The following is a 16,627-nucleotide window of genomic DNA, read 5'->3' on the forward strand; positions in this document are numbered from 1 at the left end:
CACACAGTAATGCGAAAAAGTGGAGCATGTATGACATCCCTGAGAAGTGCATAACACACCCCAGTGATGTTGTTGCGTCCGGGACAGCGCGGTGATGATGATCTCGGAACCCATACTTGACCGGTTGTGTCTTGCTACATATTTTACAAACGTAAAGCAGAACATCACTCGAGATGTCATTGACCTATTTACGCGACAACACAACTGTCATCCCTGTTTAGCCCCAAATTCGATATACACTCATTAAATGGCTGTCGTTTTCTCTGGAGTTTAGTGACTCCGTCTCACGAGCTGAATCGCACTCTTACGTCACTTCTGTTTGGAAGAGCGGGTGCACACTGATTGTTTTTCCCCACCCGTGTTTATTCAAAACCCGTTTTGCAAGCTAAATTTTTCCCGAGCAAGCGATCAATCGTTTCTCAAGCTCCCCGGAAGAAAGGCCAGCAGCCCGGCACGCGCGTCGAGAGGTGGAGCCTGACATCAGAAAACAGTCGCGCCGAGTTGAATGTTTAGCTTGTAAGCTAGTCGCCTGACGGCTTTAATTCAACCCATTTAACAACATTCGCGATGGAGTCTTCTTCATTCGGGATATGCGATAGCAAGTGTTTGGCCGTATCCTTTATTTGATAGCTCGGTTGTTCGTTTTCATTTTGTATGGAGCAGTAGCTGTCTCTTTTAAAGTCATGTAGCTGTTAGCCTAGCTGTAATGGTAAAAAATAACATGGATTTTCGGGTTGCTAGTGTATTAAAAGAGGCTACACCGAGTACAAATGTCATTTCAGCTGTCGTTTTCTCTCTTGTGTCAGACAGAAGTTACGCAAGTGTCTCGTGGTAACTTAAGCGTTTTGTTTATCAAAACATACTCGTATTTCTTATTTCTATAACTTGCACATCATTGCGTGACATTGTTATTTCACTTGATATGATGTGTCTGTAAGGTATAACATCATAGATGCAGTTTATTATGAAAATAGAGCTTTTAGTGATTTTTATATATATCTTGAAGTATGATGGGGATTGTTTTATGACTTACCTAATGAACTTATATAAAGTCCATCAAGTTTTTTTATATTTTGAGGGAGGGAGCAAGCACTGGAGAGCCATGAGGCGTCACACTTTCCACCCTTATCCCATTCCCTCTGCCTCCAGCTATCCAATTGAATCCTTGACAGTGATTTTTTTCAGACCGTTAGAGGACATGTGCTCAGAAATGGACAAAAAGAACCAAGACTCCTGTCCCTGTTAGAGTGTTCTGGACAGTTCAAGTAAGTAGCCTCTCTGTTTATTTGACCCAGTTTTCTATTTCACATTTTACACGTCTTAACTGTTATACCAAACAATGTGTATAATGTGATTAGTTGCAAAAGTTAATTTTAAAGCTTGGGAAACATGAGCATCAGAGCAGCTGTTCAGTTTCTGTTAGACTTAACCGCTCATTCTGTCAGGTGGATTCATTGCTACTGCCTTGTCTGTGTTATTACATTGACAATTGTGTTTTCGTTTTTGGCCTTTTTGTCATTATTAGCAACCAAACCCATCAACACAGTCCATCTAATTGCTAGCTATCTGATGAGCATCTCTATTTTGAGAATGCAGCTGGCTTTTAACAGCCTGCTATTTATTTTTACATCTGATGGTCTTTACATATAGTAGGATACTTACTAGATATATCTCACTCATTCAGGCTGATGTATGTTATTCTTGATTAGCAGAAAATTTAAAACGGGAAGCGCAAAGTTGGTACACCACAGCCCCAAAAGTAGAAACAATTCACAGTCGAGGTGACATTTCGAGCCTAAAAGCTTTTCATCAGACATGTTAGGCTCGAAATGTCACGTGGTCAGAACATAAGTATTTTTCTACATTTTGAACTGTGGTGTGCCAACTTTGCTCTTCCTGTGTGAAATTCTTGATTGGCAGCCCTGAAAGTTAAGCTATTCTCAGAGATCTTGAATATCTTGAATACATTTCTAACAGTATTTTGTGTGTTATGTTTTATTAAAACATTAACACATCTGCTAGACGTCTTTCTGCAATAATTTAGTTCTTTGTATTATTATCCTCTTTTGCAAAGTCTTGGAAACACTATCATGGATTTTTGTTTAGTTTTTTTCTGTTGGAGAAATTGAGAATGCAAAAATTATATTTGTTGTAGTTTCTTATTCACTGCTGGTTTACCCAACTGTGACAACTTCTGCTTCCGAGAACCCCAGAAATGTGAATGTGAAAGAATTAGATGTGAGAATACTCTGTGAAAGATTGTGCAGTGAGGCAGTGTGGCTTTCGTTGTGTGTGGTGGATGCCAGTCTGCTGCTCATTATCCTGCATTCCACCTCAGTGTCCTAGAGCCTAATAAGCCTCACATGAGCACACAAACTCTTTAACTGCATTAAAACTGTACACACTCAGCTTTACTCAAAGCTCAAGAACTGACTGGGCAAAAGAGGTCAAAAATGTTATGTTGTGTAATGAATAGGTTCTCCTAACAATAAGAACAGTGTACACATTTGATATTTCAGTCCTGCATGAGGAAGCGTTCATTGACTGACGCATTAGGCACTAGATGTAAAAGTATGCATTGAAAACTTTTATGCAGATTTCTTCTGCAGGTAGTTATGCACACCTAATTCAACTTATCAGCTCATTAGTAAAAACTTCAAGACCTCAAACATGTCAGATAAAAAAAACCTGTCAGAAACATGCAATGTTGGGCCAGGATTGGGAACCACTGCGTTAGAGCAACAAAGTAATTTCACATATAAATATTGATAATTGAGTATAAGAACAAACCTAATTTGGTTATTGAGGAAACTTGTGCATGCATGAATAGACAGAATTTTCATTTTATGGTGAACTGTCCCTTTAACCTGAACTGCAAGAACATCTTTGTTTAGATCATAGTGGAAAAAAAAGTGAAAGTGATGTGACATACAGCCAAGTGTGGTGACCCATACTTAGAATTTGTGTTCTGTATTTAACCAAAAAGTGCACACACACACCCCCGGAGCAGTGGGTAGCCATTTATGCTCCGGCACCCAGGGAGCAGTGAGGGGTTTGGTGCCTTGCTTAAGGGCACCTCAGACGAGGTATTGCCGGCCCGAGACTCAAACCCACAACCTTAGGGTTAGGAGTCAAACTCTCTAACCATTAAGCCACAGCTTCCCCAGGAAGTCCCCATAGGAAGTGTAACCAGCTCATAAAAGTATATTATGTTTCATTTAGCCTGACAGACCTTTGGGGTAGATAGGGAGTAACAATTTTGAGCTGTGTTTGTCAGTGAAACTTTAGTCTATGGCAGCTTTCATTGTCCAAGGTCCACCCATGAGGCCGTTTGACCGACATGTCAATCCACCAATCACAGTTAGTTTCGTTCATCGTCACGTTTTGAGGCATGGAAATGTCTCCACAATAACAGACTGATGTGTAAAACTCTCTGACATATTTTAAAGGTTCTGTGCTGCGAACTTGAAATATTTCACATACTTTTGAAAATCCAGCATTTATTGATCCTGATAAGCAGTCGTTGTCACAGTTGTTTCCACTTTTGTGTGCCATATGCATCAGACATTCAGCCAACAGTCCGTGGGCTTGACTTCTTCACTGAGACTAGTGAAGTGTTAATGTGAGCGGGTTCCACAGTTTAACCTCGGAGAATAAGGAAATATTTTTGGCAAGAGCAGATGATATCCATCATCCCTACACTGGGCTATTATTTGTATTGATTGAATGTGAGATTGCTTAGTAAGTCTAGGCAGAATTTCCCTTGTTCATGAGTGCTGCGTTTCCTGGCAACAGCATCCATTATAGCAATTATTGTCTTCTGAGACTGAATGAGAGGGGCTCACTGGCAGCACAGAGGGGTTCTAGTCTTGCCCCATGCGTTCGCATGGCACACTCAGACAGTGAAATCTGAAGGTTTTTCCAATAATCCACTGTAATTGAATTTCCCATGAAGCGAAATGGAGGTATGACCACTTTGAGAGGAACCTGATGCCCTGGAGTTGGCACTGTTATTATCAGAGAGTGAAATATGGTCTGAAATTAGCCCTCCAATGTGCATTTAGCTTGCTGCATTTCCATAAGCTTCCCTCTACATTCGGAAGCTACATTTTTGATGAGATAAGATTATGCTGGACCATAGCGGAAATGTGAGCGATACCGTTCAAAAGTTTTACAAACGTGTTTGTAAAATTGTAGCAGTTTTCCATTTTAATAAAGGTATGAGACAAAAGTATTTTGAATATTTATTTTCTTGTGAGTAAAAAGGTGACAATCATCCAAGTTGACTGCAAAGTTAGACCAAAAAGGAAACACCCCAACTTCACATTTATACCTTCATCAAATGCGGATGCTTTGATCTCATCCATTCATAATGCATATTCAACATATATGTCCATTTAAGGTGTTCAACTATGTCCTCCAGATGAGTTTCAAAGCATTTCATGCAAATCATTTTGCATTACAAAGTAGTCAGGATGTCTAAGAAACTAAAATAAAATAAAAATTCTCAAACCTGTCTTGCACACACACACAAATAGATTTCCTATCATCTCTCACCTCATCCAAAACTCAAACATACTGCAGCCAATGGAAGCATGTCGAGACAGTCTAAAGAACACACTTTAGTACAGTGAGTCAAATAATATTAATATTTAAAACAAAAATAAAATTTCCTCCACAAATATTTAATATATCAGTTTTGTTTCAGTAAACTAAAAAATGTATTAGCCAATGGCGATTCAGTTGCCAATATGTCTGTAGAGGGTTGTGTACAAAACACTGTTCTGCATCGTTAACATAAAAAGTTAACAAAAGTGGTGTTATTATAATTTTTTTTTTAGTGTGTTTCTTTGAAAAAAAAAAAAAAAAATATATATATATATATATATATATATATATATATATATATATATATATATATAATGTACATCCATACATACATACATAAATAAAATGACTTTGTGAAGCGATTTGAGAAAGGTTATGCATTCTTATGACATTTCATGGATGGATCTCTTGTTATTAGGTTGGATATTCTGGCAAACCCTGAAGCAATTGTATTAAGCCCAGTGCCCCAGCTGTCCATCCCCATCAATAAAAAATTTCAGTTAGTTCGAGGTAAGCTTCTAATGGCTGTATATATTTTACAGAAGGACTTTGTAACACTGTAAATGCATTTGCCCTCACTATAATATTTTCTGCCTGTTAAATCTCACCTTTGGTCTCTATCAGTGAGGAGTTTTGAATGATGAAATCTCCTTCTCCTTATCAAATATTTGAAAATCATTTGGTTATGTTTTATATTTCCTGGTCCAGTCCTCTTAAAATCTTTCTCTGACTTTCTTTATTTTCCTATTTTAGAGGCTGAAGAAGCACTTCTTATTGACCTCTCAATTGACTGTAAGTTTTAATTAGCCTTTTGTTTTAAATTCTTATATTTGTTTGATTCATAGCCATTTTACTAAGTGTTTTAGTCAGTTGTGTATAGCGTTTTTGGTCAATTACATCAGCATAGAATACAAATCAAGTGTATTTCAAATAATTGTTACATAATTTACAGTTGAGTCATATCTATCTGGCCGTAAGGAGCTTATTGTAGCAGCATTCAGATTAAGCAGCTCATTGCTACTCTTAATCTAATTAATTACATTTCTGTATGAAATGTACATGTAATTATATGAAATGGTTGGAGTTTATATGCTCTATTTTTTATGTGATTTGTATACTTTGGCAGGTTTCTTAATGCATAATGCTTTGTATATTTATTAAATGATTCACTTAAGCAAAGTGCTTTTTCTAAAGAATAAAATGCATAGCTGTAATGTTTGGATGTAAATATTTGACAAAATGTTCTTCAACAGCCACGTTACGGATTCATCTTCAAGGCGAGCAAACACCAGAGCTTCTGCTGGAGCTGCAGGATGACATTCACACTCAGTCCTTCTTGCAGCATGTGACGAAAGCCAAACAGCAAGGTGATACCCCTGCACAGGATGCAGCCACAAACATCAAGCCACATTTCTTATTTATTAACTATAATAATTTATTTACCAGGTTAACCAACACCCAGATTTATAGGTTTGTTGTAATGACTGCTTCCTGGAAGAATTTGACCTTATTGTCAGACGGAAAGTTTGACTCATAACACTTTAGTTTATTTTTGGGATCGTCTTTGTTTTCTGACTTTTGTCCTTTCGACTTTTGCAGACTTTGACTTTCGTCACCTAAGCATTGTCCAGGCTGCAAATTGGGACAAAAATAGTGTAGTGTATTCCTGCCTTTACAAGACACTGTCAGTAATACTTCAAAATTATTAATTACTGATGGTAAGATAACTAAAAAAACATAATGTAGAAAAGAATTACAGATTTTTAATCAAAGATTTTCATGTGTTTTATAAGGAGATTGAAAATAAGATTAGTAGTAGAGCTGCCTGTACTAAAACTGTGACAATAATAAACATTCTCCACTGCTGAAGAAATTTTGAAAACCATTCACTAATGTGTAAATACATTAAACCTCACTGTTCAATGGCCCATCTATAGCTGAGAAGAGGAGTTTACCGCCCAGAAAGATGGAGCCTGTTGTACCTGTTCCAGTCCCACCTCAAAGAGGAACCTCCAAATCCACCTCAAATAACATCAGCAATAGCACTTTAGTAAAGCCCTTAAAAACAGGTATGGAAATATAAATATCTCACAAAATACATTGGATTACATGGTCAGAAACACTGTAGTCAGTAGTTGCCAGTGAAGGCATTGTTATTTATAATCCTGCTGGTCTGTTCCTCTCTGTTTAAAGACTCCGCCCTCTCAATGGCCACGGATTTTGGCTTTGAACAGAAGAAGAACCAGAAAAACCGTACAGTGGCACAACGAGGGGCACCTCCTCCACCACTGCCTCCTCTTCCCCCTCGGAAGGGCACATATACACCATCGACTAATCACGCAGCAGGCCCATCCACCAAAGAAAGGCCACCATCTGCGCAGAACTCCACACCTGTCAGAAATGAGTGAGTGCTACTGGTCTTAAATGCAGAAGCCTATAGGTTTTCAGCTGGGTTGAACTGAAATGCTGTTTGTCGTTACAGATTTCAGTCTGTAGACCGTTCCAGTTCCTGGTCTGACAGCCCGTCCAACTACACAATGAGACAGGCCATGATGGGCACCCACATAGGGTCAAGGGAAGGCTTGCTCAAGTATCGCCTCAGCAAGAAGGAGAAAGAATATGTGGATATTAAGAACTTCAGGTAAATGTAACATGCCTGGAAACGTGTCATTGATTTTATTTAGACTGATTCCTGGTATTTAATTGAGTTGCTGTTTTACAGGTTCTTTATTGGCACGTGGAATGTGAATGGTCAGTCTCCTGACAGCAGTCTTGAGCCCTGGCTGTGCTGTGACCCGGACCCTCCAGATGTCTACGCACTGGGGTGAGTCCTTTTGGAGCATGGGGAAACCTGTTTGAAAACAGTCATTATAGCTGCAGTTTTGTGACTCCAGTGGGACAGGCATAAATATTTCACCCTTAAAAGCTTGTTGTACATTTATTAATTGTCCATTCGTATTTTCGTTGATTATGTTCATGTTGATTTGTTCTGTTTTCCGGCAGATTTCAGGAGCTGGACCTGAGCACAGAGGCCTTTCTCTATATGGACTCATCCAAAGAACAGTTATGGGTTGATGCAGTAGAGAGAAGCCTCCATCCTAAAGCCAGATACAAACGGGTGTGTTCAACATTTAAAATGCAAAGGACAGTCTAGTCTTTCCTGTGGTCAGCTGAAGAAAGTATGTGGTGCTTGTTTTGATTTCATGTGAACCTTTAATGAGGCTCTGCATCCTGTCTTCGCTGTCAGATCCGTATCATTCGCCTAGTGGGAATGATGTTGGTGGTGTATGTCAACAAGGAGCACAAACAACACATTCGAGAGGTGGCTTCAGAGTCTGTTGGAACTGGCCTCATGAATAAAATGGTACATTTGAATTTGTAACAATAGGTAGTGGTTTGTCAAAACAGGAAGTACCTTTAGCCTATCGCTTGGCATATAATGTGTATCTTTTATTGTCTTTGCTTATGGTGTAATCTTAGAGTGGTGTAGATTACAGAAATGACCACAAAACGAATATGCTATATCCCTTCTATCAGTAGATCAGTATCCGTTAACCCTCTTTTATTACTCCATTATTTTAGGGGAATAAAGGCGGAGTAGCAGTGCGTTTTGTGTTCCATAATACCAGCTTCTGCTTCGTAAACTCTCACTTGGCAGCTCATGTGGAAGACTATGAGCGGCGGAACCAGGACTACAAAGACATATGTGCCCGCATGAGTTTCCACCTGCTGGAATACCCCCCTCTCAGTATAGTCAAACATGAGTGAGTGTTATCCAGTGAAGCCATTTTGAAGCTGATTTCCTTAAAGCTTTAAAGCTAATATTGGCTCAGTATTTAAATGATTCAGTTGTTATGATTTCCTCTCTTAAGTGTGGTGATTTGGCTTGGAGATCTCAACTACAGGCTATGTTTGCCTGAAGCTGGGGAGGTAAAAAGACTTATTGAGGTAAAAGAGCTAAGGAGGCTTCAGGAGTATGATCAGGTGAGACCTTTCAGTGAAGCCACTTTCTTATAATATTTTAGAATTTTAATAATATTAGTTATTAATATGTTTTATTAAAAGCTCAAAGTGAGTTCATCAGTGGTTTCTTTACGTATGCACTCCACTGTATTTATCTGGTTTTAGGCTATCATTTGTTGCTTCCTCTTTGCTTTTTCTGGTGTGTGTGTATATGGCATTTCTTTCAGTAGTAGCCAAATATAGACTGACTTCCATTTTTGTTCTAAAAGCACTCTTAATAGCATCTTCTGTTTCACTTTGCCAGCTGAACATTCAGAGAACTACTAAACGTGCCTTCACCGACTTCATGGAAGGGGAGATTAATTTCATCCCAACTTACAAATATGACGCTAAATCAGACCAATGGGACTCAAGGTAAAGTTCTCAGAGATTAGGACCTCCACTTTTATACATCATTGTTTGATGACCCTTAAAATGAAAAGAATTAGGTTGACACTTCATGATTTGGTATTTGTCATCCACAGTGGAAAGTGTCGAGTCCCTGCCTGGTGCGACCGTATCCTGTGGAGGGGGAGCAGCGTGAAGCAGCTTCAATACCGCAGTCACATGGAGCTGAAGACCAGTGACCACAAACCTGTCAGCGCTCTCTTCAGTATTGGGGTGAGGTTTACTTCTTTCTTCATGCTCCAATAAAGAAGTTGAGAGCATTGCATTGATTTTATGTGTCCTGCAGGTGAAGATGGTGATTGACCAGCGCTACAAGAAGGTGTTTGAAGAGATTGTGCGGGACATGGACAGGATGGAAAATGACTTTCTGCCCTCTTTGTCCCTTACACGACGGGAGGTGAGTAATGACAGAGAACCAGACAGAGGAGTGTATCCTCTGACAAACTCTCTCTGCATTGATCCACTGGCCTGCCTCCAGGCTTTCTGAGATCCCACTATATATCAGAGGAAGATTGATAATGTTTGCACTATTTTAGCATTTCTCTGGACAGTGAGTGGATTATGGGCTGAGCACAGTTAAATATATCATAGCATCCACATAAATGTTAAGCAGGACAGCTGTTTTTTAACATTTATCATACTAAGAAAAGTTTTGAGTGCCAAATAAGCATATTAGAATGATTTCTCACTAATCAGCTTTGCCAAAAACATGTTATATCTGTTCTTTATCCCATAGTTCAGCTTTGAGAATGTGAAATTTCGTCAGCTCCAGCGTCAGAGTTTTCTCATCACTAATGATGGACAGGTCCCTTGCACATTCGCCTTCATTCCCAAACTCAATGATTCTCAGTACTGTAAGCACTGGCTTCGTGCTGAGCCCAGCGAAGGGGTACTAGAACCTAGTGAGTATCTCATATGGCATCAAATCAAATTTAATGTTATAGTTGACAAGTACAAAGTTTTTTGATAATGTCTTCCTTTTACATCCTTTTTTAAATGCAATTTCATGGCTGGACTGCCATGTCAGCTGCCCAAATATAGTTGGAAAAACAACATATGTGTCATTTAAATTGTTTGATTCCTGTGCAGACTGAGCATCCTTTATTTAGTCTGTGTATTACTGTTTCTTGCAGATGAGAAAATGGAGATCTTCCTGGAGGTGTATGTAAGTAAAGACTCTGTGACGCTGCTAAACTCTGGTGAGGATAGAATCGAGGACATCCTGGTTCTTCATCTGGACCGAGGGAAAGACTACTTCATCACTGTGGCGGGAAACTACCTGCCCTGCTGTTTCGGCACATCTTTAGAGACCCTGTGCCGTATGAAGAAGCCCATCCGTGAGATACCCATCACCAAACTCATCGATCTGGTGAGGCACAGGCCGCAGCTTCAGTTTATTAGATGGATTAGAACCTCAGAATGGCCGACATTTCAAAAACACAGCTGTTTTCTTCCTTTCTTTGCCAGTGGAAGGTCATGACAAAGAGTGGCAAGGAATTTTGCTTCCAGATTTTAGATAAGAGAAGATGTTCAGGTTAGACATGATTCTAATTTGAGGCTAGAATGAGGAAGTCATGTACAGGAATACATTTTATGGGATGCAGGTTTTTCAGTAGCAATAGGTCATCATGCAAACCACCCGTGCTGTTCGTAACTGTTCCATTTGCCGCTATATTCTCTGTAATTCAGAGAGTTGCAATCATCTTTAGTTATTTTCTGTTTCTATCTCTGCTGTTCAGTGATAAGCTTTGATTGCTAAAAGATGCTAATCTGTGATTATGCAATACTGGCTCTGTGTTCTCACTGATTACGCAATGTTTCTCTATTATCTTATCTCTCCTCATTTCTGTTACTCTTTTCTTCTCTGACTACTTCTTTCCGACCAATCATTCTGGGTCTGCATGACTCAGGGAGAGGATAGCTGCATGGAAAAGGTAAAGTCCCTCTTCATCCACGGAAAAGACTATTATTTTACACAATAGGATAGCTGCAATTATCATGACCTACATGTGTAATTGAGGGTGACTTTGTCCTGTTATTAAATGTTTGTCCCAGTGTGACAGTGTCTCGATGTGCTTGCCCATTCCTACAGGTCAGCTTGCTGCAGTCAATCTGCTGGTTCAGGCTAATGAAAGTCACTGGCACTTGAATCTCTCAGCTTGAATGCTGCCCCTCCTTTTCCCACCCTGCTCACTGCTCACCAGCCAGCGCTATTAGATTAGTAGAGAGAGAAAGCAGCTCACAGCATGGTGAAACCAGCCTCACAACTCCGTGTTTGTAATTTGGAGTTGACTGTTCTTTAGAGTTGTTTTTGCTTCTGTGGCTCAGCATGAGTTGTATTCTTACTAATTGCATGAGTCCCCTTATATTGTTCAGTGGTGTTGGGGCTGTAGCTGTTCTCCATGTAACATGTTTCAGTGTGTGTATAAGAGCGAGGAATGTTATATGTCACCCTTTTTCAAATATCACATGGATTAATTATTATATAATGTGTTATATACTTTAAAGTTTAAACAAAGTGGTTATTCTCCAAGTTGTACAAGAACCATCTTAACAGACATCTATATTTTTTAAAGCAATTTCCACAAAAGGGTTCAAATAAAAACAACAACATTGCATTATAAATATTACATTATATAGAAGTTTTTAACAATAATTATAAAATAATGTTTCTTGAGCTGCAAATCAACCTATTAGAAAGATTTTTGATCCTGAAGACTAAAGTAATGGCTGCTGAAAATTCAGCTTTGCCATCAAAGGAATAAATTACTTTTAAAATATATTAAAATAGGAAATTTCAAATTGTAATAATATTTCACACTATTGCATCAAATAAATGCAGCTTTGGTGATCGGAAGAGGCTTTCAAAAATGTAAGCATTTAAAAATCTCTAAACCTTTAATAGGTAGTGTATATACAGAATAAGTAAAAATAATATGTTAATGGTTTCTCTAATATTCAAAAACTTCTTTAAATGATGTAAATTCTGACTGTGACAATTTGAAGATTTTTTTTTTTTTTTGGTTATTTTGGCGAAAAAGCATGCAGTTTCACTTAACTAAAGATTATTTAAACTTCCGTAAATGTCAGTGTTTTATGATTTGAAATGTTGAATACAGTTGAGAAAGAATAGTTCAACAAAAATATAGGATCTAGTGCTTTAAAAAAAAAAAAACCTGAATGATGGAACACCAAAATAGTGGAAAGTGCTACAATATATAGATTGTGATAATTTTCTCAATTTCACAGGAGAAAGCCAGGATGAATTTCTTGTTGGACAGTGCAGAAACCGAGGATAAACCTCTGAAGATTCCCAAAGAGGTCTGGTTACTTGTTAATCACCTCTACACCAAGGCCTGCCAGCAGGTAAATAAAATAAAGCATCAATCCACCAATGATTAACCATCACATCTTAAATTACTAACGAGTTTTTTCTTTTTTTTAACACACAGGAGGACCTTTTTCAGACCCCTGGCCTGCAAGAAGAACTACAAAATATTATTGACTGCTTGGACACCAGCATTCCTGAATCCATCCGTATCCTTTCCCACCAAAAGATATACAAAATATGTTTATAAATGGAAAGGACAAGTTTTTCCCAGCAGATAGATTGGCTCTGAGAGTTACGTAGCATAGAAATGCTAATGTCTGTCATTTGAGTGAATGTGACCGAGTGGCTCCCTTTAAAACTGCTCTGATTGGCTGGACTCTCCCACATAATTCATCCCTGTGCTGCTGAGAGACTGAGAATGTTTCCTCTGTCCTACTGTGATTGTGCTAGAGCATCCCTGGAGATTCTGTGTAATTTCTTTTCTCTCCTGTCTTTTTCCTTTTTTTCACTGCCATATTTTCTCTCCCTGATGCTAAAATGTGCATTCTCACTGTTCACCGTGGTTCTCCTTGACTGTTGGTTAGCTGGCTCTAATCACTCAGTTGCCGAAGCACTATTGATCTTCTTGGAGGCTCTTCCTGAGCCTGTGCTGTGTTATGAACTCTATCAGCGCTGTCTAGAATGCTCTCATGACAGCCGCCTGTGCAAACAGGTAAACATGCATGCACGGCAGTAAGTATATTGGTAGGTTTAAGACTGTGTTTAATTTGCTATTTGTGGTAGGTCTGGCAATCTATGTACGTTCTTATTTCAGTTCCATTTCACAAGCTCTCCTTATGTTTCTGCATTCAGTGTGTTTTGATTCGGATTCTTTGGGTGTGTTTCATTGTCCATTTTGCTTATATGTAAGAGATTGTCTGTGTTGATGAAACTTATACAGAATTAACAATTGGGTCTAAACTATGAAGTTCAGTTGCTGTTTTTGATAATCAACAAAAACAAAGAGTAAACTTTAGCATTTCTTTATATATATTTATATAAAACAGAAGTGTATATAGAGATTATTTTTTTCATTGAAGTTTATACCTTAATTATTAATATGTGACCCTGGGCCTCAAAACCAGTCTAAAGGTAAATTTGTAACAACAGCCAGAAATACATGGTATGGGTCAAAATTATATTTTTTTCTTTTGTAACAAAAATCAGTAGAATATTAAGTAAAATTAAGTAAAATATTAATTTTAAAATTAAGTAAAATTTTCAATCTTGATCTATAAATCTCAATAAAAAAAAAAGTTCCCTTGTGTGTTCCAGGGTCATATATTATTATTATTATTTAATTGTTTTTATTTTATGCTTTTATTCTGCAGGGTAGCATTTAATGACCAAAAGTGACCAGTAATGACAGGTTTTCAAATAAATGCTGATCTATTGAACTTTCTATGAAAAAAAAATTTCATATTATAAAAAGTGTTTAAAATTGTAAGAATATTTCACCATATTTCATTTTTGTTCTGTATTTTTAATAATAATAAAAAATGCAGTATGTATTGTATATATAAAATATATACATGTCTTAACCATCCAACCACAAGCTTCCAATATAGAGTAGCTTCCAAAAGTCTGAGTGGAAATTCTTAGATTCTGAATTTATTTTAAACCAAGAAATACAGTTTAATGATTAATTCTTTGTTTTACTCTAAATGGCAGCTCATATCTCAGCTCCCACGAGCCCATCGCAATGTTTTCCGCTACCTGATGGCCTTCCTGAGAGAATTACTTAAACACTCGATTGACAACAACCTGAACGCCAACCTCCTAGGTGAGTCTGACTTTCTTAAGTGCCAGCAGACTGCAGACATACAGGTACATTACCGTTGCATCTCTTCTTGTATCTCTTCCCCAGCTACTCTCTTCGCAAGCCTCCTCGTTCGGCCGCCTCCCAACCTCGCTTGCAAACAGACGTCACACGACCGTCAGAAAGCCAGCGACTTCATACTGGGGTTCCTAATGGGAGGCGATGAAGACTGAGGAAGAGGACCGCGGAATGAGTTGTCATGCCTTTTCTCAGAGGTGTTCAGATTGAGCAAAAAGACATTCTGTTTGTAGCTGGTCTTCTGGGAGAATTTTGGGCCACCCTGCACTAAGATGACTGACTTGCCTCCATGATGAAAGTTTGACACACAGTTTTGCACAGACACTGCCCATTGGTTACGTTTCGTTATTCTTCTGTTCCTGCTTCAGATGAATAGGTGTCAGTTTATCTCCGTAGTATGAATAACTACACTTTAACCCTTACAAACCTCATCTTTTTGACTGTAGCATCTATAAGGCTATGTGCAACCACACTTTCTCTGGTTTTGTCCTCTGGATCAGAGTGCTGTAATGCCAAATCCAATATTCCCGAGCAGATTTGACTGAATGTGTTAGAAGTGACTCACAGGCACTCAAAAACATGACTTTGTTACACTAAAGGAAAGCTATGTTGACTGCTGCTGCCTGGGTTAAATGCTCCGTCAGAGCACACTTTTCCATCCGTCTCATGCTCTATTCCTTTTCTCCTTAAAAAATGACCTTGACAGAGAATTGTTTCCTACATGGGGAATTTGACAATTGACTACCTTTTGGAGTGGAGGAGAAGTCTGGACTATGATCTGAATCATGATGACTCAGCTGGTATTGTCCAATGTGGTGTGCACATGTTATTTATGTTTTTCTGTCTCCCACACAGTTGTCCTCAGCATTTTGCATTTGGATGTCCTCCACAGATGAATATAAGTCTGTTATCTGTAAGAAACACGCTCTCCGGTCTCCTCCTCTGTCCGTTATGATGGCACAACCATACCCATAATTCTAAGTCACCTTGAATAATGGCAACAAGGGGATGAGGTTGCCTTCATTAGATCTGGACTCTGGGTCTGAAGCGTATTCTTTTGAGGTCTTTCTCTGTTCTGGATCCTGTTGTGTTACAGAGACGTTAAAATTTTAACTGATGTGCTCAGTGGGTCTGGTCTTTTATCTGTCGAGTCTTGTGATGAAGACTGAGTCGTGGTCCTTCTATTTATATGTATGTTGAGTGTTAACTAACTAACCCAGACTGGGATGATTTTGTGTACGTTTAGAGTCTTCGTGTCCTCTGTTGGTGTTGTTTCAGGTTACATTTACACGTTCTGTTTCCGTGTCGTGACATACCGGCATAAGTTTATCTCTCTTGATCTCATAGAATTCTGCTGGTTTTTAACTTCTTGTGCCAGTCAGTCTGGTTTAGTACTACAGTGCGTAAAGAGGAAGTCTCCTCTGTTGTACTCGTATTATTCATCCCCCCCAATGCTAAAATATTATTGTAGCACAAACCACACAAGCTGTTTCCCCACAATGTGTGTGACATTGTTGCCTCTGTCCATTAGCAACATTTCCTCAAAATCTCACTGGAAATGTTTTGCGTGAGTCTTGCAACTTGGAAAAAGTTTTCTGACCAACTCATTCTGCCCTCCCTTACTGTCAGAAAAAAAAAAATGTGCAGAAATTGTAGTTTTATGCAGAAATGTGAACAAATTGTAGTTTTAGGCATAAAACTTGTGATAGTACACTTAAAGAGGATCTTTAGTGCCTTATCTACCCCTAAAAGCTACATATTAGTACCTAATACGTACCTTTTATGTACTACTGTACACTTTTAGGGTTAAATAAGTTACAAAGATGTGCTTGAGGTACTGACCCTGTGACAAGCTGTAACAGTTCCTGCTCATTTTTCCTGAGATTGTTGAAAACTCTTAAGTAGTGATGTTCTGTGAATGATATTGGCTGTGGTTTGAAGTCATCCAATGATCTCCGATGCCTCAATCTCTTCACATCCTGTGACATGTTTACAAGCCCCCTGTGTCTGAGTTTTCTGTTGGGCTTAGTTTTTTCTCATTTCTGCTTTGGGAAGGGCCGCAATGGACCTCATCTTTCTTATTCAAACATTTCTCGCCTGATATCATTCTTTTCATTGCCAATAGATGATGTTCCAGGGAGGACCTCATTGCAGAAGACTGAATCAGAGGAACAGAAATACAGATGGCCATTACACAGATTTCTGGTGTGCTGTGATCACCACCCTGCCTGTTTGTTTATTGTTGTGACCTGTCTTTCTATATCCTTTCGGTTTTTGTAATGATGTCTCTGGTACTTTGCAGATGGATACTTGCACATACTTTGTTTTATTTGTGGGGAGGGGCCGGGCATCTAATTTATTCAATGAAATAAAGACAATATGATGACGCTATTGGGTTTCTT

The 16,627-nt window shown here is 38.6% G+C and overlaps 1 protein-coding gene across 2 annotated transcripts; it reads left to right on the plus strand.

The window, feature by feature from the left end:
* The first annotated feature begins 118 nt into the window (after nt 1-118).
* Nucleotides 119-16,616, plus strand: LOC113113917 (inositol polyphosphate 5-phosphatase OCRL-1-like). 2 transcript variants are annotated; one of them, XM_026280471.1, is made up of 24 exons: nt 119-612; nt 1,186-1,265; nt 5,027-5,118; nt 5,362-5,400; nt 5,862-5,975; nt 6,546-6,677; nt 6,802-7,012; nt 7,091-7,249; nt 7,331-7,432; nt 7,612-7,726; nt 7,856-7,972; nt 8,191-8,372; nt 8,481-8,592; nt 8,876-8,985; nt 9,096-9,231; nt 9,305-9,415; nt 9,755-9,920; nt 10,152-10,387; nt 10,929-10,952; nt 12,268-12,384; nt 12,471-12,555; nt 12,934-13,061; nt 14,060-14,171; nt 14,256-16,616. In XM_026280471.1, the coding sequence occupies exons 1-24, from the start codon at nt 568-570 to the stop codon at nt 14,378-14,380; spliced, it is 2,850 nt and encodes a 949-aa protein (XP_026136256.1). In that variant the 5' UTR covers nt 119-567; the 3' UTR covers nt 14,381-16,616. The 2 variants fall into 2 exon arrangements, with proteins under 2 accessions (XP_026136256.1, XP_026136257.1); XM_026280472.1 differs by lacking the exon at nt 10,929-10,952.
* The last annotated feature ends 11 nt before the right edge of the window (nt 16,617-16,627 follow it).

Source organism: Carassius auratus, chromosome 14 (assembly GCF_003368295.1).
Source record: "Carassius auratus strain Wakin chromosome 14, ASM336829v1, whole genome shotgun sequence".
Classification (NCBI taxonomy): Eukaryota; Metazoa; Chordata; class Actinopteri; order Cypriniformes; family Cyprinidae; genus Carassius; species Carassius auratus.

Coding starts and splice junctions, on each gene's coding strand:
- LOC113113917 (XM_026280471.1), top strand. CDS start 568: ATGGAGTCTTCTTCATTCGGGATATGCGATAGCAAGTGTTTGGCC. Junction 5,401..5,861: donor TATTGACCTCTCAATTGACT/GTAAGTTTTAAT, acceptor GTTCTTCAACAG/CCACGTTACGGATTCATCTT. Junction 9,416..9,754: donor TGTCCCTTACACGACGGGAG/GTGAGTAATGAC, acceptor TTTATCCCATAG/TTCAGCTTTGAGAATGTGAA.